The sequence below is a fragment of the Symphalangus syndactylus genome, chromosome 6, assembly GCF_028878055.3.
Source record: "Symphalangus syndactylus isolate Jambi chromosome 6, NHGRI_mSymSyn1-v2.1_pri, whole genome shotgun sequence".
NCBI lineage: Eukaryota > Metazoa > Chordata > Mammalia > Primates > Hylobatidae > Symphalangus > Symphalangus syndactylus.
The window spans coordinates 98,041,903-98,066,997 of NC_072428.2; the positions used below are offsets into that span (position 1 = coordinate 98,041,903).

The window sequence follows — 25,095 nt, forward strand, 5'->3', positions numbered from 1 at the left end:
AGCCAGGCGTGGTGGGCACCTGTAGTCCCAGCTACTCGGGAGGCTGAGGCAGGAGAATGGCATGAACCCGGGAGGCAGAGCTTGCAGTGAGCCCAGATAGCACCACTGCACTCCAGCCTGGGTGACAGAGCGAGACTTTGTCTCAAAAAAAAAATAGATTTACTCATTTAGTATACAATACAGTATTATCAATTATAGCCACCCTGCTGAACATTAGATCCCCAGAACTTATTCATCCTGTAACTAAAAGTTTGTTTCTTCTGACCAACATCTCACCATTCCCCCCACCCCACCCTCTAGCCCCTGGCAACCACCATTCTCCTCTCTGCTTCTATGAATTTGACTTGTTTAGATTCCACAAAGAAGTAAGATCGTATACTATTTAGCATTCTGTGTCTGTCTTATTTCACTTAGCATAATGTCATCCAGGTTCATTCATATTGTTACAGATGACAGGATTTCCTTCTTTTTAAATTATTGTTATTATTATTTATTAATATTATTAATGATAATATAATATATAATTTAACACATATGTACATATATAAAATAGAATATTATCATCCCTTCATCTATTAGTGGACACTTAGTTGTTTGTATATTGACTACTGTGAATAAGGCTGTGATGTGGGAGTGCAGCTATCTCTTAAGATACTTATTTCACTTCCTTCAGGTATATACCCAGAAGAAGGATTGCTGGGTCACATGGTAGTTCTATTTTTAATGTTTTGAGAAAGCTCTATACTGTTTTCCGTAATGGCTATACCGATTTTCACTTCCATTGTGCAAGAGTTCCTTCTTCTCCATAACCTTGCCAACACTTGTTATCTCTTGTCGTTTTGATAATTAGCCATCCTAACAGGTGTGAGGCTACTATGACCATTACGTAGTTCTTCATAAGCCAGCTTTTGCAGCTCAGTTAAATAGGACTGTAGGCTTTATAGCTAGAAGGGAGATTGGAGCCCCTTAATTTAAGGTTTGGGAAGCCAAGAGATGACGTATGCTATATCTGTGTAGTGCAGGTAATAAATAAAATAAAATAAATAAAAAGAAGAGATGACTTATGCTAGATTACACACACTGAAAGTAAAGGAGCAGTTAGGTCTAGAACTTGAGTCTCCTGATTGTCAGTCCAGTTCTCCCTACAACATTCTTTCCTATTTGTAAAATGAGTATGTTGATAATGTTTATTGCCTGGAACACTCATTCCATCCTCCCTGCTCAGATAATTTGTCATTGTTTGGATATTAGCTCAAGCATCACTCCCTCAGAAGAGCCTTTTCTGCTCTTTTGTCTTGACCAACTAGTTCAAATCCCTTCTGGATCTCCGTGCTCTTTCATAGCGCTTATCATAGTTGCACTCTTCTATTTTATATGGCAGTAATTGGTTAACCTAGTTACACCGTCAGGATGTAAACTCCATGAGGTCAGGGACTGGCTCTGGTTTAGCTCTCTGTTGCTTTCCTGGCTTTTAGCACAATGTCAAGCACATAGTGGGCCCTCAGTGATTACTGGACCTGTGAGGGAGTGAATGGATAAAGAGAGCTTACAAGCTATAAAGAAAATTCAGATTATTAAAGTTGTTAACACTATTACTGCAGTAGTTAGTACTCATACTCAAGACAATACAGCACTTTTACTAAGCCTGGTGTCTTTGATTTCTCATCAATGTTTGCTCCTCTTTTCTTTCAGCCTCTGCCCTTCACCTGCTATCTACTTGCCACTCACTCTGCTCCCCTCCCCCTGCCTAAGTCTCTCCAGCTGGGAAAGGATCTTACCCTCCATGACAATTACTTCATCCACTTGACATCTTAGTTCCTTGGCTAACCATCCATAAGAAAATCTACTGGCAAACTGCTTCACAGGGCTGGAGTGATGATTAAATGGGCAAATGATGTAAAGCTTCACACAGGGTTTAGAATAATCCTCTTACCCTCTTTTCCCTAAGGGAAGAATCGTATTTAAATCCAGCAACTGTTAGCTTGTTGGAATCGAGAATGTTTGGAGATGGAGCAATAAGAATAAATTTCTTAATAGAAAACTCTCAGGCCAGGAGTTAGGGCAGTGGTTAGGTGGAATAGAACAATTTGGGGGACAATGGGGGCCAATTAATGACCCCTCAGGTCCCACTGTGTGGGTTCCACCAATTCTGTTCTTGCCTGAGGCAATTTGGAGGAGAATGGCACTATATGAGGGATTCTTCTGTGCAACTGCCTCTTCTAGAAGACCACAGAGCCCAGTTAAAAATAATATAACAAATAATGATTTTGTGTAGGTGTGTGTTGCTTTTTTCCTTTTTTATTTTTTTTCTTAAAGGAGTGAGGGCATGGAAAATATACAGCACACCAATGAAACAAAATATCAAAAACAAAAAAAACAGAAAATGGAAAAATGTATTTACACGTAGTACATTACTATGATGAGAAAGCACAAAGAAGCCTGCTCCTATAATACATGCACTGGCTCAAGAAGAAACTACTAAACACTGTGTGAGCGAGAAGCCTATGCTCATGCCACTGCGCTCCAGCCTGGACTTGCACATGCCCAACACTGTATCAGACATACCATTTTCACCTCCTGTTCATGCTTCCTCATAATGATTTTTTAAAAACATGCTATCCTTAGTGAATTCATCTATTCCCATATGTGTCAACATGCCAGCAAATTTCCAGGTCCACGTCTGGAGCTTGTAAGCTCTAGAATTGTGCTCCAATAACTTTTCTCCACTCAGTTGTCCAGCTGGCATCTCAAATTCAAAAAAAACCATAACTCATTATCTTTTTCAAGGCTGCTCCTTCTCCTGTGTTGCCTATTTCTGCATTGGTTTCACTCTCTACCAGCTGTCTAAGCTAGCAACTCTGGAGCCATCTCAATGTTTCCTTCACTCTCATTCTCACATTCAGAATTTATAGGACTTGGTGATTATCACAGATCTTGTGAGTGTCTCCCCTGTATCCTCTTAGCATTCACTTCTCCTCTGCATGTTCACTCAAAGCATTTCTACTGCAAGCATCAGAAACTCTTTGCCTGGGAGATTTCTCTGGCTGCTGATACTCACTCTGTGCACTTATAGGGCAGGTGAGAAGTGTAGAGAGTTAAGTCCCTGGAATCAGTTCTCATTCAATGACTGATGGAAGTTGATGGATATAGATTGGGTAGGGCAACTCTGAAGCATGCTCTATGCTGTCTCCCAGAGGCCTCCAGTGAGTCTGAGCCCCAATTGCCCACAGTGATTGCCGAGACCAGCTGGGTCGGGGAGACCCTAACCCAGCAGCGCTAGAGGAATTAAAGACACACACACAGAAATATAGAGGTGTGAAGTGGGAAATCAGGGGTCTCACAGCCTTCAGACCTGAGAGTCCCAAACAGAGATTTATTAACAGCAAGCCAGCCATTAGCATTGTTTCTATAGATATTAAATTAACTAAAAGTATCCCTTATGGGAAACGAAGGGATGGGCCAAATTAAAGGAATAGTTTGGGCCAGTTAACTGCAGCAGGAGCATGTCCTTAAGGCACAGATCGCTCATGCTATTGTTTGTGGCTTAAGAATGCCTTTAAGCGGTTTTCCGCGGTGGGTGGGCCAGGTGTTCCTTGCCCTCATTCCGGTAAACCCACAACCTTCCAGCGTGGGCGTTATGGCCATCATGAACATGTCACAGTGCTGCAGAGATTTTGCTTATGGCCAGTTTTGGGGCCAGTTTATGGCCAGATTTTGGGGTGCTTGTTCCCAACAAGTGATAATCTACTAATTAATGTATCTGAAATAGTTTCCATCCCTTTTGCATCTCCTACTGGTGTTTCCTTGCATCATTTATCAAATAAACTTCTTACATTCAAATCCTTGTTTCTGGGTATGCTTCTAGAGAATCTAACTAAAGCAGTGGCCAGTTAGACATGGGATAAAGGAGGAGTTTAGAATGGCTACAAAATCTTTCATATAGGCTTTTTAGAGGTGTCATTAACATTAATCATAATGAAAAATGTATTTTATATTAAGATGTTATATAACTGAAACGAGATAACTGTTAGACATATTCAGTAGATAGTTGAAAACTGCAATTGAGACTAGGTGCAGTGGCTTACATCTGTAATCCTACCACATTGGGAGGATAAGGTGAAAGGATTGCTTGAGCTCAGGAGTTCAAGACCAACCTGGGCAACATAGTGCGACCTTGTCTCTACCAAAATAAATTTGAAGATTCGCTGGGTATGGGGTGTGTATTTGTAGTCCCAGCTACACGGGAGGCTGAGTCAGGAGGACTACTTGAACCCAGGAGGTTGATGCCACAGGGAGCTGAGGTCATTCCACTGCACTCCAGATTGGAAAACAGAGTGAGACCATGTCATAAACAAAGACAAAAAAACAAAAACAAAAAAAAAGAAGAAGAAGAAAAGAAAAAGAGAGAAAACATGCAATTGGAGATCAGGAGAGAAGTAAAGACTGAAGATAAGGGCTAGGCGTAGTGCCTCATGCCTGTGATCCCAGCACTTTGGGAAACCAAGGCAGGAAGATCGCTTGAGGCCAGGAGTTTGAGAGCAGCCTGGACAACAAAATGAGACCCTGTTTCTACAAAAAAAAAAAAAAAATTCTAAAAAGACTGGAGATAAGGATTTAGAAGTTATTAGTGTTATTAGTGTATGTAGGCAGGTGCCAAAGCCATGGAAATGGATAAGATGGCCAAAATGCAAATGTACTGTGAACAGACCGGATAGTTAAGGATAGGTTTTTTTTGAGATGGAGTCTTGCTCTGTTGCCCAGGCTGGAGTGCACTGGCACAATCTCGGCTCACTGCAGCCTCTGCCTCCCAGGTTCCAGCAACTCTCCTGCCTCAGCCTCCTGGGTAGCTGGGATTTCAGGCACACACCACCACGCCCAGCTAATTTTTGTATTTTTAGTAAAGACGGGGTTTCGCCATGTTGGCCAAACTGGTCTCGAACTCCTGACCTCAGGTGATGCACCCACCTCAGCCTCCTAAAGTGCTGGGATTACAAGTGTGAGCCACCGCACCCGGCCAAGGATAGGTTTTTATGAAACATTAACATTTAAGAGGTTAGATGAAGAAGAACCAATGAAGGAGACTGAAAAGGATAGAATCCCCATTTGGCTCTCTCCTTGGATGGAACACTTAATCGTGGCTACTTTGTTGATCATTTAAATTTCTAGTCCATTTGCATTATGAAGGTACATTTTCTTCTAAGACTTATTGAGTCTGTAATACTGGCTCAAGAAGGAATTAAGATATAGTTTGATACGAGGAGGAAAGGGCTTGAGAAAGGAACTGATGTTGGTTAAATGCTTACCATGGGCTAGACCTTGTATATATATCATCTACTGAATAATTACAACAACCTGTCATGTGGGAGCTAGCACCTTGCGTTACCTTTAAAGAAACTGAAGATTAAAAAAGTTAAGAAATGTTTACAAGATTACACATTTATTTATTACATTGAGGAGCAAGAATTCACAAACATTTTCAACTCCAAAACTCATGCTCTTGTCATTATATCATCAACTGTACCAAAAAACTTGATGAAGTATAGCCTATTGTATTTAATATTTCCTTTTTCTTAAACCAGCAGAAGAAGTGTTTTGAAAGGCCATGTTTTTCAGATATTTTGATTGCCCGACTTATTGCATTTGTAATGAATACCTCATCTCCATTAACCCACTTAAATTAAGGACGTTTGAAACTGCCTGTTAGAACTTCTGATTCATTTAAGGTAACCACTGTTAAGAATTAAAATAAGTGGGCTGGGTGCGGTGGCTCACACTTGTAATCCCAGCACTTTGGGAGGCCGAGGCAGGTGGATCACGAGGTCAGGAGATGGAGACCATCCTGGCCAACGTGGTGATACCCCGTCTCTACTAAAATACAAAAATTAGCCAGGCGTGGTGGCAGGCGCCTGTAATCCCAGCTACTCGGGAGGCTGAGGCAGGGGAATCACTTGAACCCAGGAGGCGGAGGTTGCAGTGAGCTGAGATCGTGCCACTGCACTCCAGGTTGGTGACAGAGCAAGGTTCCGCCAAAAAATAAAATAAGTGAGAGACAATATAAATCTTTAAAATATGCTTTGTCTTTGACCTAGCAATTCTGCTTCTGGGAATTTACTGCAAGGAAGTGATAAAGAATGTGTGCAAAGACTTAGTGATAAGCTAATCACGATATTGAAAAATTGGTAATGGCTTACATATCTAATAATAAAATATAGTTGAATAAATTAGGGTATGTCCCAAAATACTCAGGTAGTCATTAGAACTAAGGTTGTAGGCTAATATGAATATGGAAAGTTGCTCATGAGATAGTTTTAAGTGAAAAAAATCAAGTTAGCAAAATAAGTATGGTCCAATTTCTGGTTATATTCCTTAGCTGGAATATAAACACTGCTAGTGTGGGCTGTCCATTGTTGACATCGCTCCCTCCACCCCCAGTGTGTTTGCATTAATTTATATGCATTGTGCCTTTTGTTCTAGCTGAGAGGAGAAGAGGTATAGTTGGTACAAGAGATGAGGAGGAATGTGGAGGAATATGGTGAGTGCAGTAAGGAACCTATTTCCTGCCTCACTTCTCATACTAGGTTGAGCTCCTAGGCTTTGTGAATGACAGCTGGAAAGGATGGAAGTGTTTCATTTCTTAAAAATAAAAATACGATATTGTAATTTTGGACAAGGGAGTAGGGGACAAAGCCCCAGAAAGTTCAGGAAAGAATTGTGAGATTTGGTGCATATGGAGCAATAACTCCTAGAACAGATGTCAAAGACTGCCATGAAGCTGGAGAGGAGACAATTCTCCCTATCTGTGTGGTGGAGGCTGCTCACTGTTCCCCAATTTCTCTTCATCTCATCTCGCTTATTAATACAATTTTAGTTAAGCACTCAGCTGACAAGACTATGTTTCGCAGATCCCCTTGCAGCTAGGTGTGGCTTTATAATCAGATGGAATGAGGGGATGTGATTGTAGAAACTCGAGCAGCCATCCTGAATGAAACGTGCAAGGCAAGCTCTGATGATGGCAGAGTCAGGACATAAAAGGGACCCTGTCACAGGACAGAGCTGCCAGCAATACCGTCTCTATAACAAACACTAAATATTATTCATATCTAAATCTGAACATAGATCGGCAGTAATTTCTAACCAGCGGTTAGCCTAGCACAAGGCCTGGGTGGTAGACTTTCAATAAATGTAGAATTAAGTTTATTCGCACTATATAGTTATCTCAAGGCAAGAACGAGACCTTAGACTTTCGTGCTCAATCTTGAAGACAATGTTTTTCAACGCTTTTCAACCGATTCTCTCTCAAAACCTAAAATCTCATCCACCATCCCACTCTCTAATTTGTTTTACTAGGGAGATGTGTTTCTCAACCAACGAAATAGAAGATAGTGTGTTTTCTGCGTATTGTCAGTTAAGTAATTAGAGCAGGATGCTGGCGATGCCAAAATCTGTAGCCCCATCCCTTATATGGCATTTGAGGGGAGCGAGTATAAAGCAGTAGTTAATACCAAAGGTTTTTGCCTCGGGGCTGCAGTTATCTCGCCTTTGCGAGACCTTGGGGGCACTGTTTAACCTCTCTGGGTCTCATCCAAGAAATGGAACCTCTCTGGGTCTCATCCGAGAAATGGAAATACTAATAATACTCCATATGGTTGTTGCAAGGATGAAATGAGATGTCTGTGGGAAGTGCCGAGGAATGCCTAGCACAACCAAGAGCTTGTCGAACTTGTCACGCTTTACTGTCGGTAGTGTGCATTAAGCAAACGATAGTTTTATTTGTTTATTTCACCTTCTAAGCATAAGAATACATTGTGTTCGACATTTTGACACCAGCCTCTAAAGCGTTCCCACCACCACCCACGCTGCGACAAGGCACTACGCTCCTTACGACAGCGTACGACGCCGAGCCTGACAGGGACGCCGAGCCTTGACAGGAACGCCTAGTGCGGTAGAACCGCGCGGGCCAATCGCGCTGCTCCCGGGAGATGACGTAGCTGCGCCTGTGCATGCGCAGGGCGGGGAGACCTTGGCGAAGCGGCGGAGGCGCCCAGAGGAGGTGAAAGCATCGGCGGAGAGGAAAATCCAGCGGAAAAAATGCAGAGCTGGAGTCGTGTGTACTGCTCCTTGGCCAAGGTGAGGGCCGAGTAGGTGGGGTCGTGCTGAGCCAGAGGCACGGAAGGTCCCGCTCAGTGGGTCCGGTACGCGGCCTAACCTTGTTGTGCTGGCGGAGGCCGGGCGCCTGGGCCGCACCACCCCTGGCCCCGCCTCTTCACCCGCTCAGCCCGGCCCTAGGCTCCGAGGTAGCAGCTCGTCCTGCTGCTGCAGCAGGCGAGGGACGGGCCTGGGTCCAGGCTGTGGCAAGTCCTTTCGGGTTGTGTGACGGCCGGCGGTCACACATGCCACACCCCCAAGCCTGGGCCGAGGGCCATCCCGGTCACACATAGGCCTCTACCTTGGAGGAGGTATAAGCCACCCATGTCCCATGTAGTCTGGCTCTTTATACCATCTGCCTTTTTCTCATCCTAATTTTGACCACTGAGTGGCCTAATTTTATGCAGTGGGCAGGTAACCCTGGGGTCACTTCTTGAATGGTTTAGACCCAGTCAGCTCCAACAGATAGCCCTCGGAATTCCCCTAAGGTCTTGTCAGTGTCAGCAGCTTTCAAATGTTCATTGCCATCTCTTACGTCTTCCTGGAGGCTTAAATCTTTAATTGCAGCAGGTTATCAGAACAACTCTCCTTTTTAATTTGCCTACCAGATGCAGCCAAATTGTGTGTATGTGGCACCGTGGCTGGGTACTGTATTGGTGGAGACCTTAAAAATAATATAGCGATCAAACCCTTTTGTTTCAGAGATGAGGAACCTGAGTTCCTAAAAGTTAATGTAACATTCTACAAGTCATGCTTTTAGGGAGCGGCGGAGGTGGGACTGAAACTCAAGATTGTCAATCTGCTGCTCTTTGGGTTTGCTGTCTTGACCTCAAGTGTTAAGAGTGGCCTTGGAATAGGAAACATCAGTGTAGGTTTTGTCACTGCCGCCCATTTGCCTACTGTGAGCAGGGGTTATTTGCTTGCTTGCTTTCTGCTTCATTGCCTTTAGGAAATGGAGCCATCCACATATAGAGATTAGGGAGGTTATGATGCAATTTGTCAAACTGTAGTAGCTCCAGAACGTAAGTACGTTACTTGGTGCATTTTCCTAAGTTACCTTGTCTAATTTGCTATCCTAGTTGATGACTCAGGAACATCTTCATAGATCGTTCTAAGTAGGTACGGACTATATATACGTGCTAGCTTAGAGTTAGGAAACAAAAATTACAGGTAAAAGGATTATCATGTATAGATTATTGAAGTATTTAAGTTAGGACTTTCAGAGCCTTATTTATTTATTTATTTTGAGACGGAGTCTCACTCTGACGTTCAGGCTACAGTGCAATGGCGCGATCTCAGCTCACTGCAACTTCCGCCTCCCGGGTTCAAGCGATTCTCCTGCCTCGGCCTCCCGAGTAGCTGGGATTACAGGCCCCTGCCACTACACCCGGCTAATTTTCTTGTATTTTTAGTAGAGACGGGGCTTCATCATGTTGGCCAAGCTGGTCTCGAACTCCTGACCTCAGGTGATCGGCCCACCTCAGCCTCCCAAAGTGTTGGGATTACAGGCGTGAGCCACCACGGCCGGCTCAGAGCTTTATGACATTAAAATGATCCCTGGCACTAATAATTAGCCATGTTTTCTGAAAATTGAATAAAAATACCATTGAATACGTTTTTAAAGTTAAGTTAAATATGAGATGGTTTGTTGACTATTCATAATAAAAAGATGGGTGTGGCAAGCTGAGGCTGAAAAGTTTAAATGATTAGTTATTGTCAAAGAGGGGATATTGATCTGTAACTTCTGTGTGGCAATGGAAGAAGATACACTAATAATCCTTGCTTGATACATTTGCCCAAAATTGTTCTGTTTTCATCAACCTTCAGTAGTTCTATGTTTTGAATTCATATTTTACATAATAGGAACATTTTCTGTTTTAGAGAGGCCATTTCAATCGAGTATCTCATGGCCTACAGGGACTTTCTGCAGTGCCTCTGAGAACTTACGCAGATCAGCCGAGTAAGTACTTAAGTAAAAGATCTTTTTCATCACATTAGCTGACAGTTCCTTTCCATTTCAATGTAAAAGCTAGTGAATATTGGAATAACCTTTGTTAAGTGTCTTATAGTTCATTTGTTCATGTATTTATTCGTTTGAATGTATATTGAGCTAGTGTGTTCCAGGCGGTGAACAAGGTAAAAAAACCCTGCTCTTATGAAACTTGTAATTTGGTGATAAAAGACAAACAATGTATAAGTAACGGACAAATATTTTGGGAAGTAACTGAAAATTAAAGCAGGTAATAGGGAGGAAGAGAGATAATTTTAGATGCAGTGTCAGGAAAGGCATTTCTGAGGAGATGATGTCTGGGCAGGGTCCTGAGTGAAGTGGGGGAGTGAGGTTACTTCAGGCAGAGGGAAACAACACTGAGAAAGGTCTGAGGTGGGACTTAGCTTGTGAAGTTTAAGGAATAATAAGGCTGGTATGGCTGGAGCAGAAACCCATAGAATGTAAAATCAGAGACGTAGGCAGGAGACAGATCATGGAGTGCCTTGTAAGGCAGGTCTGGTAATTTGGATTATACTCCAAGTATGATGGGAAACAAAGGTTTTGAGCAGGGCAGCAATTTCATATGTTTACATTTAAAATGTTAATTGAGTAAGGTTGTACTGGTTATTTTAACACTGTTTAGAATGATGAGATGACTTTATTGACATCCTGAATGAGAGTCTTCATGGGTTTATCAAAAGCATGTTTTAAAGATTAGCAGGATCTAAAAGGAAGATTATGGGTCATGGAATTTTCTCCTGTATACTTTTTTTATATTTTTGAAGTTCCTATAAAGGATATGCATTTTATTTTTTTAAGTATTTAAAACAGAAAGTTAATAAGATTATACTGAAGTATTTTGACCTGTCAGTACCAAGAGTATTGATTATTTGAAATGTACTGTTTTGACATTTACTGAATTCACCCATATGGATTATAAGTAAAATTAGATGTCTTAAAGCTTCAATTACAGAAATCATTATCTGGGCGAACTGTGACTATCAGCCTCCCTGCATTCTGTGAAGTAATTTAATCCTGTATCCTCAACTGTTATCCAACTGTTATCATTTTGGATATTTTATTTCTAAAGGAAGGGTAGGGGGAGGATTCTAGTCACCCATGACCAACAGTGAGTGAGTGATTTATCCTAGCTTTGAACAGGTCAAGAAATCCTTTTAAAAAAATGGTAATATGATGATGAAGGGAAAAGTTGGACCTCTTACACACTTTGTCTCTTGTTAAATGGGAATCTCATTCTTCTCAACTCACATAACAGGAGAAATGTTAGATTTTCATTTCTAAAGGATATTTTTCATGGCTAACTCTATACCTTTGGAATCACTCAACAAAGATTATTCAGTGCCTTCTATTTGCCAGGCAGACCCTGAGCCAGAACTTAGATTTTAGTGGAATGAGGCTGAGCGTTCCATAATCAGTTTGGTGATCCCTTGACATTGAGTAAATCATAAATCACTTAGTACCCATGTGTGTAAAGTGTGTAAAAGCTTTGAGTGGATGCAGTAACAAGCATTTTACACACATACTTGTATTTATCTGAGGTACATGCTTACTGTCTTTTCCTCAGGAATGCAAACTTCATCAGGGCAGGAACTGTGTGTGACTGTGACTGTTTTGTTTAGTACCTAAAGTGATACAGTAGGTAATCAGTACATATTTATTGAATGAACCCTGGGGCCGGGTCTGTTTTAATTACTGCTATATGGCAAAGCATCCGGTATGGTGTCTTGTGCAAAGTAAGTATCCAGCTACAACAACAATAATATTAACTGATGCACTGAGGGCTTAACTCTGTCTCAGGCACAGATTTAATCCTCCTGGTCTTTCTACTACCTGTGTGCTGCTGTTCTCCCCATTTTATAGATGGAAGAGTTAGGTTTTTTAACTAGGAAATGACAGAGCTGGGAGAATCCTTTTGACTTCAGAGCCTACACTGTTAATGTTTTATTCAGTTTTCTTCCTTACATGAGTATTGATTGACTCTCCTGAGGAGTTCAAATCTTATTATGATACAGTCTTGGTTACAACATCTGAGAGATATCTGAATAGCCTTATGAACCAGGTTCATTAGAATTTGCAAAGTTGTGTGTGTTACTGTTGATGTGACCTTTTATTTCACGACAGCACTTAATCAAACTTGTAGCACTTAAACTTGTTGCACTTATATCACTGACGTTCACTACATTCATTCATTCTTTTATTATTTTGACAAATACTAATATCTACTATGTGTTGGTCACTGGGCTAACTACTGGAATACCGCAGTGAGCAAGACGGACAAGACCCAGCTTTTACAGAGCTTACAATTCAGTTGGGGGAGACAAACATCCAACACATAATGGTGACAGGAGTCCACAGACTAAGCACAGGGAGTAATGACATCTATATATGGATTGGGAATGGTCGCATAATTCTTTCCTGAGGAATTATGTTGATAGCTGAAAAGGTTGAGAGTAACTCTGGTTACAGGTTGGACCTTTTACTGTAATTCTTTTTTTTTTTATTTAGACTGTAAGAAGTTGGGCTATGTCATTTATATATACACACACACAGACACAGCATGTGCAGGCACACCCCCCTGAGAGCCTAAAGTAGTGTTTGTAATGTGAAATGCGTGCTGTTAGTGTTTATTTCTAGGTAGATGGAACAGATCGCACATAGGTAGACCAGCATAATTCTATGCGTGTAGGCTAAGAGTAGTAATTTACTTTTACTGAAGCTTAAACTGCATGGTATTGGTGAGTAAACAGAACATGGTAGGAGATGAGGTTGGAGAAATAGTTACTGAAGGAATTTGGATGCTGTACTTAGGAACATGGGCTTTATCTGTCAAGAGATTGGGGAACCAACAGAGCATAACAACAAAGAGAATAACATCTGAGTTGGGTTTTAGCTTTGTGGTAGCACTGGGTAGGCTAAAATGGAGGATGTGAATGAGGCTAGAGGCTGCCGGACTTAAGTTTGGAGGTGGATCTGAGAAGGGGAGTGACACTGAGTGACTAGTATGCACCTAGCACCTTCTTAGGATCTTAACATGTGTAGTCTCTGATCCTTACAACCCGAGGCTGCAGGTGTCATCCTTACTATTATCCCCATGTTATATCAAAGCCCAGAGAGATTAATTTGCCCAAGAACTTAGCGGGGTTACAGTTTGGAACCCAGGTCTGTTTTACTTCAGATCCTTTCTTATTTTACTATATTTCTTCTTTAGGGGCCAGGAGGTTATGACTAGAGAGTGGAGTATTGATTTCAGAGGCCGAACAGTTTTGGGTGATAACAAGTATAGGGTGTTAACTATGGGAGGAGGTTACTGAAAAAGACTGGAGATTAAGGCCATTGACAATGTAAAAATAACTTCCCTTACCCCTCAACAAAATGTCAACAAATAAACCTTACCAAGTAGCTTTTATATTCAGTAAATTTGGTAATTAATGATTACTGCCTTATGACATCTCTTTCCCTGTTCGTTTTTTCTTTTTAAAAATCTGGTTTTGTTTTGTTTTGTTTTGTTTTGAGACGAAGTCTCGCTCTTGTTGCCCAGGCTGGAGTGCAATGGTGCAATCTTGGCTCACTGCAACTCTGCCTCCCGGGTTCAAGTGATTCTCCTGCCTCAGCCTCCCGAGTAGCTGGGATTACAGGCGCCTGCCACCACGCCCGGCTAATTTTTGTATTTTTAGTAGAGATGGGGTTTCACCATATTGGCCAGGCTGGTCTCGAACTCCCGACCTCAGGTGATCCACCCACCTCGGCCTCCCAAAGTGCTGGAATTACAGGCATGAGCCACCACACTGGGCCAAAAACCTGGTTTTATCTTCATTTTGACATGTGCCTCTTTTTCCTCACTGTATTATAAGGTTATTGAAGGTACTGATGAGTCATAAATGTTTGATTTCATTCTGATAGTCATTTTAGTTGAAGTTCTTGATTGTCCTGGAGATTATGGGATCATCTGAGTGTTTTGGAAGGCAGTAGAACATAATGGTATATAGGAGCACACATTTCAGAATCTAGAGGACCTTGTTTGAATCCTGGCTAGGTTACTTACTGATTGTGTAGCCTTATGCAAATTATTTAGTTGTTTTCAACCTTTTCTTCCTCTGTTAATGGTAGTAATAACTATGTCATAGAAATGTAATGAGGCTTACATAAGACAGTACATGTGACTGGCTCACTAACTGGCACATTTTAAGCTACCCAGGTGGTAGGTATTATTGTAGACTGACTTTTTTTTTTTTTTTTGAAACTGGATCTCACTCTGTCATGCAAGCTGGGGTGCAATGGTGTGATCTTGGTTCACTGCAACTTGCGCCTCCCAGGTTCAGGAGATTCTCATGCCTCAGCCTCATGAGTAGCTGGGACTACAGGCATGCACCACTATGCCCAGCTAATTTTTGTATTTTTAGTAGAGATAGGGTTTCACCATGTTGGCCTAGCTGGTCTTGAACTCCTGACTGCAAGTGATCTTCCTGCATTGGCCTCCCAAAGTGCTGGGATTACACAGACTGACTTCTTGTAGTAATTATATTGATGATTACAATTGATTTGTAACACAACACCTTTATTTCAGTGGTAGCCTGGGATAACGAGGTGCCTTATTTTCCTTATAATGATCTAATATGTAACACTTGTAGGAATTCGTGGAGTACTTTTCTTGCCTTTTTTCTTTGAGTTAATTTTAATAACATTAATTGCCTTGTTTAAGTCAGTCACTTCTTACTGTACTCCAGTATTTTTAAAGTATCAACCTGATACTTTAAACCTGATAGGAGCACACATTTCAGAATCTAAAGGACCTTGTTTGAATCACTTCACTGAAACAGAGATTGCTATTTAGCTGTCATTTGCCATTTTTCCATCAGGTTTGCCTTAAATAAATGTATTTCATTTAACTACTTTTCTGTATCCTTTTTTTTTTTTTGAGACAGAGTTTCGCTCTTGTTGCCCAGGCTAGGGTAGTGCAGTGACACAATTTCAGTTCACTGCAACGTCCACCTCCCGGGTTCAAGTGATTCTCCTCCCTCAGCCTCCCGAGTAGCTGGGGTTACAGGAGCTTGCCACCACGCCTGGCTAATATTTTGTATTTTTAGTAGAGACGGGATTTCACCATGTTAGTCAGGCTGGTCTTGAACTCCTGACCTCAGGTGATCCACCTGCCTTGGCCTCCCAAAGTGCTGGGATTACAGGTGGGAGCCACCACGCCTGGCCTGTATCCTGATTTTTTAACTTTTTTTTTTTTTTTTGAGACAGAGTCTTGCACTGTCATCCAGACTGGAGTGCAGTGGTGCAATCTCGGCTCACTGCAAGCTCCGCCTCCTGGGTTCACGCCATTCTCCTGCCTCAGCCTCCGCAGCAGCTGGGACTACAGGTGCCCGCCACTACGCCCGGCTAATTTTTTTTGTATTCTTAGTAGAGACGGGGTTTGGTCTTGATCTCCTGACCTCGTGATCTGCCTGCCTCGGCCTCCCAAAGTGCTGAGGATTACAGGCGTGAGCCACCATGCCTGGCCCTGATTTTTTAACTTTATGTATGGGACCCAACCTGTGAAATTCTTCTTGACAAGGAGAGGGTGAGTCAGAATCATGGGTTGTCAGCTTTCATTTATATGCATCCTTTGGTACAGGTGAGAGTTAGATGATTTGTTTTTCTGACATTTTGTTATGAAAAATTACAAACATTTAGAAAATTGTAAGAATTTTACATTGAACACCCAGTTTTCTTCCATTAACATTTTCTGTGCTTACAGTACCACATCTGTGCCCATTCGTTTATCCATCAGTCCATCTTATTTTTTTGATACATTTCAAAGTAAATTGCAGATGTGTGTATACTTCCCCTAAATACTGGTTTGTTTTTGAAAGTTCGTTCCTGGCTTATACCCTCCTGTATTCTCAGTTGACAGATCTTTACATAAAGAGTCTGCTTTTTTCTCATTTTTGTGCATCTTAGCGTGGTATTGTAATGGAATATTACATCTAGTATCTACAGTGAGAAGGGAACTCTTGAATTTTTGGTATTTTCTGAAGTTTTAAAAAAAGTAACACCTAAGATTACATAGTGAATAGGGAAATAAAACCCAAGGTTTTTGGCTATTATCTTTTATCTCTTGTTTACTTCTCCTGACCTTACTAAAACAAGTTCTGTTCCAAACCAAATTTATTTATCATTTTAGTACCATGGACCTACTATAAGAATTGTTACATATCAGTGATTAAAAATATATGCTCAAAAATACATATACTCAAAATTTAAAATATTTAATTCAGTTTTATTGTCATTAAAAGGGTTTTTGGAGAATTATAGCAATATTATATGTTATAAATATATATGCTCATGTAAGAATGAGAAAAGAACATGAAATATGGCAAAAATTGAATTTTATAAAAACTTTCCTAGAAGAAAGATTGGGAGGACCTATAAACAGTTTTCTCTGGGTTGTATGGCCATGTGGATGGGTTTGTTTTTTTTTTAATTTTGCTTTAGTGTATTTAAATTTATTCAGTAAACCTAAATTTTTAATCAGGAAAGACATTAAAAATTCGGCAAAGAAACCTGTTTTGTAGCTTGTATTTACATTACTCTGAAATTAAAAATTAGAACCCATTTAAGGGATGTTGTGTAGATCATCATTTGGTTCAAGATTTGAAAATAAAAATACATTTTATTAGATACTTAATTCTGAACTGAAATCAGTGACCCAAGCAGGGTGGCTAAAAAGCACAGATGGATCAGTAAAAATTGAAGCAATTTTTCATGTATTGAAATGACTACATATTTTTTCATGTATTATCTCAGTTATCATCTGCTATAACCAAAGAGAATCTAGTGTTTTCATTTATTCAACAGGAGGGATTCTTAGATTTTGTGGATAATTGGGCTGAGTAACTTAGTTATCCACTAACACAGAGGTTCTATGATTCTGTTCAGGCCAGCAAAGGTTTTTTGAATGCTATTACTCTAGGGGTGTGTGTTTTTGGGGAGAGGGGGTGATGCAAATTAAAATAGTCTTCTTTGTAGGTCAGTATATAGCTACTATGTATAGAATACTTACTATGTATGCTATAGGTACTATGCTAAATTATTTACATACATTATTTTATTCTTTTACCACCCTATGAAGTAGATTTTTTTGTGATCTTTCTTTTGCCGGGTATGGAAACAAAGATGAAGCAGGTTAAATTACTCACTTAAGGTCACATAGGTAGTGATTATAAAGCTTGATTATTGCTCTCTGGGATTTCAGTTTATGATGGTCAAAACTGAGGAATGGAATAGTATTGAATAATGGAAGGACCACTGGAAGTAGAGTCAAAAAGCTTAGTTTGTCTCTGCAACTCGCTTGCCGGTTAACGTTAGACAAGTTAATTGACCTCTCTGAACTTCTTGTTTCTTCTGTGAAATGTCTTATTTATGACATCTTTATCTTCCTCGTAGGAAATTCTCAGACTCAAACATGATAATATATGTGAATATGTGTTATGAATTGCTAAATGCTAGACTAGTTGGGGTTGTCAGGACAGTGGAAGAAAAGGGAGACTGTTTCCTAACTCTTAAAAGTCATTGTTACTTTATTTGAAGTTGGATTGAGAAGAATGAGAGTAATTGGACTTATTTGCACATTTGTATTACAATTGTTACACTCCTAAGGGTACTGATCAAAATTAATTTTCAATTTTTTATCTTTATTTGAAAAATAGCCACAATAGTTAATTGAATATTCTGGTTAGCCTATTATCTTAAAGTATATAAAAATTATCAATATGCAAGTTCAAACCATATTTGTTAAATATTACATGGAAGCTGTTTTTTCTCTCATATTTCAGAAGTTAAGGACCTGAAAAAGGTAATAGGTCTTAAATTTATTGGAAATACTAAAGCATTATATAAAATTATCTTATTTAATTCTAACATCAATCATTGAAGGCAGTGTTTTCATCCTCATATTACAGAATGGTTAAGTCGTTTGGTCAAGTTCACACAACTAATCATTGGCCATGCTGAGATTTGAAGCCCAGAATGTCAGATTCCAAAGTTCAGGCTCTATTGTTTCACACATACTTGTCTTCCAGTATCACTAAATTCCTGTCAGTTATTAAATCAATAGAATTTAGGAAGGTCAGTGAATGCAATGTGAGTATTACAGGACTCAGTTGTGTTTCTGTATGTTGTAATGAATAGAAAATAATAGAAAATGAAATTTGATGCTACATTTTTCAGTAGCATCAAAGAGCATCAAGTAGTAGTAATCAAATAGTGCAGAAACTATGTAGAAAATGCTGATTTGTACTCTAAGCGGTTTAAGTATCGGGTTATTTGTTTGCTCTTCCAAAGAGCTCTTTTTGGTAAATATTGAGCAATTTACTATTTTATATCAATTTGCTTTTATCGTAGTTGATGCTGATGTAACAGTTATAGGTTCTGGTCCTGGAGGATATGTTGCTGCTATTAAAGCTGCCCAGTTAGGCTTCAAGGTAAGGTTTGAACTTAAACTAGTATTGATTTATTTTAATTTGGGAAGAGTTGATCATATTTATAAAGTACTTTGCAGGCAAAAACATGGTAAATACTTTCTTAACTCTATAAATTACTTGTAAGCCTGAGACTAATAAAGATTAGGTTCATTTGGTTGTAGTATTCTCTTGGAATGGAAAGTGAAATCTGTTAGTTTTCTTCTCTTCCTAGTACTTTTCATTTTGGCTTCTAATCACACTTTGGAAGATACAGTGATAGAACTAAAGCATATATTTGGTAATGTTAAGCACACAAAAATATCTTTTAGAATAATTCACTTTCGGGTTAGCCCAAAAGAGTTCATTATTATTCAAATGATAAATTATAAAGGACTATGTATTTTAGTATCTGTGAAAGCACAGCCCGAATAGCTTGTTTTGTAGAAGAATTAAGACGTATATTTGGAATTTTAGTGATCTGAAACATTGAGGTTATGTGCAGTTAAATAATGTTTTCTTTGGTTGTAGACAGTCTGCGTTGAGAAAAATGAAACACTTGGTGGAACGTGCTTGAATGTTGGTTGTATTCCTTCTAAGGTGAGCATATGTTTTGTACAGCGCAGAGATTGTTTTTGTCTAGCAACCAACTAGAAGGATGGATTGAGACTAGATTAGACAAATACACCTGTTAAAAAACAATCCAAGTTGTGGCACATTTCACACAGAGAAAACAGAGTGATAAAAAACACACTTCTCTTTTATAAAACTTAAAGAGTGCTGTCACTAGTCTGCCACACATTCCTGAAATAACTTCCTTGTCTCAGAATGCCTGGCTTTCCATTCAAACAAACTCTGATGTTCTAGTTTTTTCTCTTTATCTTTCCTTCACCATTGTAAGAGATAATAGAGAGTAAATTGTTCTTTTAGATCCTTTATGTATCTAAACATGACTGCCTTTTTCACCTGCCAGCCTGAAGTGTGTACTTATGCCTTTACTTTTAAAGAAAGTAAAAATGTCTTTTTCATTCTTGTTTGTTGAATGTTTTTCACATCATTATTGTTTGTCTTTGATTAATAAGAGAAACTGAATTGGTGTAGTCCCATATACTATTACATGTGGAGAATGCCATGTCTTTTTTTTAACTTCTTTTTAAATTTTTATTGTAAATTGACAAATTACAATTGTACATATTTATGGTGTACAAAGTGGTGTTATGATTTATGACTATAATGTGGAATAATTTAGTCAAGCTAATTAACATATTCATTATCACAGTACTTACCATTTTTGTGATGAGAACATTTGAAAGAGAATATCGGCCAGGCGCGGTGGCTCATGCCTGTAATCCCAGCACTTTGGGAGGCCAAGGCGGGTGAATCACCTGAGGTCAGGAGTTCGAGACCAGCCTGACCAACATGGAGAAACCCCATCTCTACTAAAAATACAAAATTAGCCAGGCGTGGTGGTGCATGCCTATAATCCCAGGGAGAATTGCTTGAGCCTGGGAGGCGGAGGTTGCGGTGAGCTGAGATGGCGCCGTTGCACTCTAGCTTGGGCAATAAGAATGAAACTCCGTCTCAAAAAATAAAAAGAAGGAGACTATCTTGTAAATTTGTTTGAGTTCATTGTAGATTCTGGATATTAGCCCTTTGTCAGATGAGTAGGTTGCAAAAATTTTCTCCCATTGTGTAGGTTGCCTGTTCACTCTGATGATAGTTTCTTTTGCTGTGCAGAAGCTCTTTAGTTTAATGAGATCCCATTTGTCGATTTTGGCTTTTGTTGCCATTGCTTTTGGTGTTTTAGACATGAAGTCCTTGCCCACGCCTATGTCCTGAATGGTATTGCCTAGGTTTTCTTGTAGGATTTTAATGGTTTTAGGTCTAACATATAAGTCTTTAATCCATCTTGAATTAATTTTTGTATAAGGTGTAAGGAAGGGATCCAGTTGCAGCTTTCTACATATGGCTAGCCAGTTTTCCCAGCACCATTTATTAAATAGGGAATCCTTTCCCCATCAAAAAGTGGGCAGAGGACATGAACAGACACTTCTCAAAAGAAGACATTTATGCAGCCAAAAAACACATGAAGAAATGCTCATCATCACTGGCCATCAGAGAAATGCAAATCAAAACCACAGTGAGATACCATCTCACACCAGTTAGAATGGCCATCATTAAAAAATCAGGAAACAACAGGTGCTGGAGAGGATGTGGAGAAATAGGAACACTTTTACACTGTTGGTGGGACTGTAAACTAGTTCAACCATTGTGGAAGTCAGTGTGGCGATTCCTCAGGGATCTAGAACTAGAAATACCATTTGACCCAGCCATCCCATTACTGGGTATATACCCAAAGGACTATAAATCATGCTGCTATAAAGACACATGCACACGTATGTTTATTGCGGCACTATTCACAATAGCAAAGAGTTGGAACCAACCCAAATGTCCAACAACGATAGACTGGATTAAGAAAATGTGGCACATATACACCATGGAATACTATGCAGCCATAAAAAATGATGAGTTCGTGTCCTTTGTAGGGACATGGATGAAACTGGAAAACATCATTCTCAGTAAACTATCGCAAGGACAAAAAACCAAACACCGCATGTTCTCACTCATAGGTGGGAATTGAACAATGAGAACTCATGGACACAGGAAGGGGAACATCACACTCCGGGGACTGTTGTGGGGTGGGGGGAGGGGGGAGGGACAGCATTAGGAGATACACCTAATGCTAAATGACGAGTTAATGGGTGCAGGAAATCAACATGGCACATGGATACATATGTAACAAAACTGCACATTGTGCACATGTACCCTAAAACCCTAAAGTATAATAAAAAAAAGAAAAAAATAAATAAATAAATAAATAAAAAAAAAAAAAAAATTGTGGGAAACACACAAAGATTTCTGTAGTTGAAAACAAGCTAAATATATTTATTAAATAAACTTTGGCACAAATAATAAAAAAAAAAAAAAAAAAGAAGGAGACTATCATTTCATAAGTACTTTTGGATTATTTGAAGTCTATTTATGAATATTTGATAATTTCATCTTTTTAATTTCCTTTAGGCTTTATTGAACAACTCTCATTATTACCATATGGCCCATGGAAAAGATTTTGCATCTAGAGGAATTGAAAGTGAGTATACTTTTCATACTTAATGATATTACCAGACTGCTTGACTTGGCTCTTCTGTCTAAAGACTTAAATGTGTCTAATGTATGTATAATAGATGTTTAGTGAAGGAAGAGTAAAATAAAGAATCTAAAAAATGTGGAGAGATTTACTTAAAAAAGAAGGCCTAAATCCAGATTTCTCCCAGCCAAGTATAACCAAGCCTAACCCTGCAAATCCAGATTTCTACCATTATATCCTCTGTTCCTTTGCCAGCTTTTTCCTGAGGTTTGCCTTTATGTGTTTTTAAAGAGTCAGTGTTCATTTCCTGAAACCTGGAGATCACTGTGAAGGCTGGATTCCTGAGTACTATGGGGAGATAGAGGAAGGAAGGCCCACTTAAGCTGTTGATAGTAGAAAAATTAGAGGAGAGAAAGAGTGAGGCATAGCGGAAAAGGAAGAGGACATTTCATAACATATCTTGTCTCCTGACGTACTTTTTGAGCTGTTTTAATCTTTTGTCTCTAATTATTATTGTTGGTAGATATTTCCAGAAAGGTAGTCTCTTCTGGAGGACCTAGTCATAACCTTGGGTTGTTACTTTTCCTTCATTTGTTTCTTTACAGAGGTAGGTTTGAGGGACTACTTATAGGCAATCCATTGGGTATAGCGATGATGTATATGCACTAAAGCAAATAGAATATCATACTAGATGAAAAATGGAATTATGTAAAGAAAGAAGATCTAGGGGTAGTCAGGAGACCTGCATTGTAGGCAAGGCTTTTACATCCTAGCTCTGTGACCTTGGGTAAATCAGAAATCTCTCAAGAGTCTCTTTTTCCTTATCTCTAAGATATGTGTTGGTTGTTATATGAGGTACTTTCTAAGATACCCTTCTTACCTCTAAAGTTTAATTGAGTTGAGCATTTTTATCTAGTACTGTTGCTTCAGAGTTCTCTTCTGAGTTGAATGAGTGATTAAAACCTAGGTGATTAAACTTTTTAATATTAAGCTTCTGTATTTGAAATTTTTAAACGTGTATTTTTTATTTGTTTTGTCTCATGAAATCTAGCATTTTCCTTTATTTAAAATTTCAGATGATGTTTTACTTTGTCATTTCTACTTACATATCTTCCAGACTTACAACCATCATAAGGTGTTCGGAGGATATGTTATCACAGTGGGATATAATGTTTTATTTTGGACTGCATTTTTACCCAAGGTAGACATTTTATAGTGTTTGATAGGTTCTGTTTCTGTGATACAATGATGTTGGCCTTTTGTCAACTATAATTATAAGTTACTACATTTTAAAACTTTAATACTACCTTTTATAAGCATTAGGTTGAAATTTTCCAGTTGGTGAGTGAAAAACACTGCACATTGCTTCAAGAATTTAGCTAAGAACTAAAGATTAATTTAACAAATTACAGTGTCCGAAGTTCGCTTGAATTTAGACAAGATGATGGAGCAGAAGAGTACTGCAGTAAAAGCTTTAACAGGTGGAATTGCCCACTTATTCAAACAGAATAAGGTCAGTGTTTAATATTCAGATTTCTGCTTTACTTTGAATACACATTAAACTTTGCATTATAGAGTGATGATATTTGAACTTGGTTACAGGGGAATATTTATTTAATTTAAAATAGCTTGCTAACCTGAAATAGATTTCCCTGACATATATCACAGATTTTTTTGCTGCACCGTGGTGTAGCATTACTAAGTAAGGAAGCATTTTGTTTTAGATAAATTATTTACAGAGTAATTTTTCCTTTGAATGATTTATCAAACAAATTAAACTGTGAATTTATAAACATTATTTCATAAAGGTTGTTCATGTCAATGGATATGGAAAGATAACTGGCAAAAATCAAGTCACTGCTACGAAAGCTGATGGCGGCACTCAGGTTATTGATACAAAGAACATTCTTATAGCTACGGGTTCAGAAGTTACTCCTTTTCCTGGAATCACGGTATTTATGCTTCATAATTTACAACCATTATAACTTTTCTTCAGAAATACGTTTTATAAATTATTTATGCTATTTGTGAGCTTTGAGAGATTTCTGACTGAAATACTATATTTTGATGGTCATTCAGCTTTGGGAAGTTACCTGTCTTTATTCTGCAGTGATTTTGACCAGCTATAGAACACTTTATGTTAAGATATGTTTGAGTACAGTATAAAGTTAAAATTGACCATTGCGTTTGGAATATTGGAGGATAAAATTTAAAGTCAGCATTTTTAATGGGATTTGATGAAATCAGGTATATAGATACCTCAAAACAAATAAATGACTTAGTATTTTTAGTGATTCTACTGAGATCACAGTTTATAAATACATTTATCTCTTCATATCCTTAGAGGATTGGTTCCCGGACTCCCCTTGGATATCAAAACCCACAGATGCTCAAGTGCCTTACATAAAATGACATAGTATTTGCATATAATCTGCATACTTCCTCCGGTATACTTTAAGTCATCTCTGGGTTAGTTATAATACCTAATACACTGTAAATGCTATGCAAGTAGTTCTTATACTGTATTGTTTAGGGAATAATGACAAAAAATCCATCTGTACATGTTCAGTACAGATGCAACCATCAATTTTTTTTCTGAATATTTTCAATTAATGGTTGGTTAAATCTGCAAATTCAGAACCCATGGATATGGAGGGTCAACTGTACTAGATTTTTTCAAATTATTTTGATTATATCTTTTGTTTTTCTTACAGATTGATGAAGATACAATAGTGTCATCTACAGGTGCTTTATCTTTAAAAAAAGTTCCAGAAAAGATGGTTGTTATTGGTGCAGGAGTAATAGGTGTAGAATTGGTAAGTGTTGTCTTTCTGCCTCTTATTACCTCCTTGGAGTTGGAAGGGACTTAAAGGTCCCCTTTTTGATTCTTTGTATAACATTATAGGCTGATCAGCATTGAGTTTTGCTTAAACACTTCTAGTAATAAAGAGTTTACTTTTGTTTTTTTCAAGACAACCTATTTATGTATTTACTCATTTAGAATGTTCTCCTTTATTAGTCTGTTTCCTTGTACCTTCTACCCTTCTATTTCCTAGAACTGGTCTAATTCTTTTTTAATATGACAGCCATTCAGATATTTGAGGGCAGCTTTTATCCTGAGCAAATTGCATTCCAGATAAAGATTATTCTCTTTACCATCATATACATGATTTGGCTCTTCCATTCTCTATCCTCATCTTGATGCCTCTTAACTTAGGTTTTAGAAATGTCAAACTACTTGCATTTCTCTGAACACCATGTTATTTTAGACCTTCTGTCTGCCTTGTTCTCCCTTCTTGTCCATCTGGCAGCTTTCCACACATTTCCAATGACCTCCCTCCATTTTAGAG

The 25,095-nt window shown here is 38.9% G+C and overlaps 1 protein-coding gene across 3 annotated transcripts in view; it reads left to right on the forward strand.

Moving 5' to 3' along the window:
* Positions 1 to 7,944: 7,944 nt before the first annotated feature.
* DLD (dihydrolipoamide dehydrogenase) overlaps positions 7,945 to 25,095 on the forward strand; it is a 31,779-nt gene continuing 14,628 nt past the window's right edge. The window contains exons 1-8 of one of the 3 annotated variants that reach the window (XM_055283646.2): positions 7,958 to 8,127; positions 10,027 to 10,105; positions 18,542 to 18,621; positions 19,129 to 19,197; positions 21,679 to 21,748; positions 23,158 to 23,258; positions 23,554 to 23,697; positions 24,460 to 24,561. In XM_055283646.2, coding sequence (XP_055139621.1) covers positions 8,089 to 8,127; positions 10,027 to 10,105; positions 18,542 to 18,621; positions 19,129 to 19,197; positions 21,679 to 21,748; positions 23,158 to 23,258; positions 23,554 to 23,697; positions 24,460 to 24,561 — 684 coding nt within the window. In that variant the 5' untranslated portion in view covers positions 7,958 to 8,088. Of the gene's footprint in view, positions 8,128 to 10,026; positions 10,106 to 18,541; positions 18,622 to 19,128; positions 19,198 to 21,678; positions 21,749 to 23,157; positions 23,259 to 23,553; positions 23,698 to 24,459; positions 24,562 to 25,095 lie in introns of all 3 variants that reach the window. The other 2 variants (XM_055283649.1, XM_055283647.1) reach the window with 2 other exon arrangements.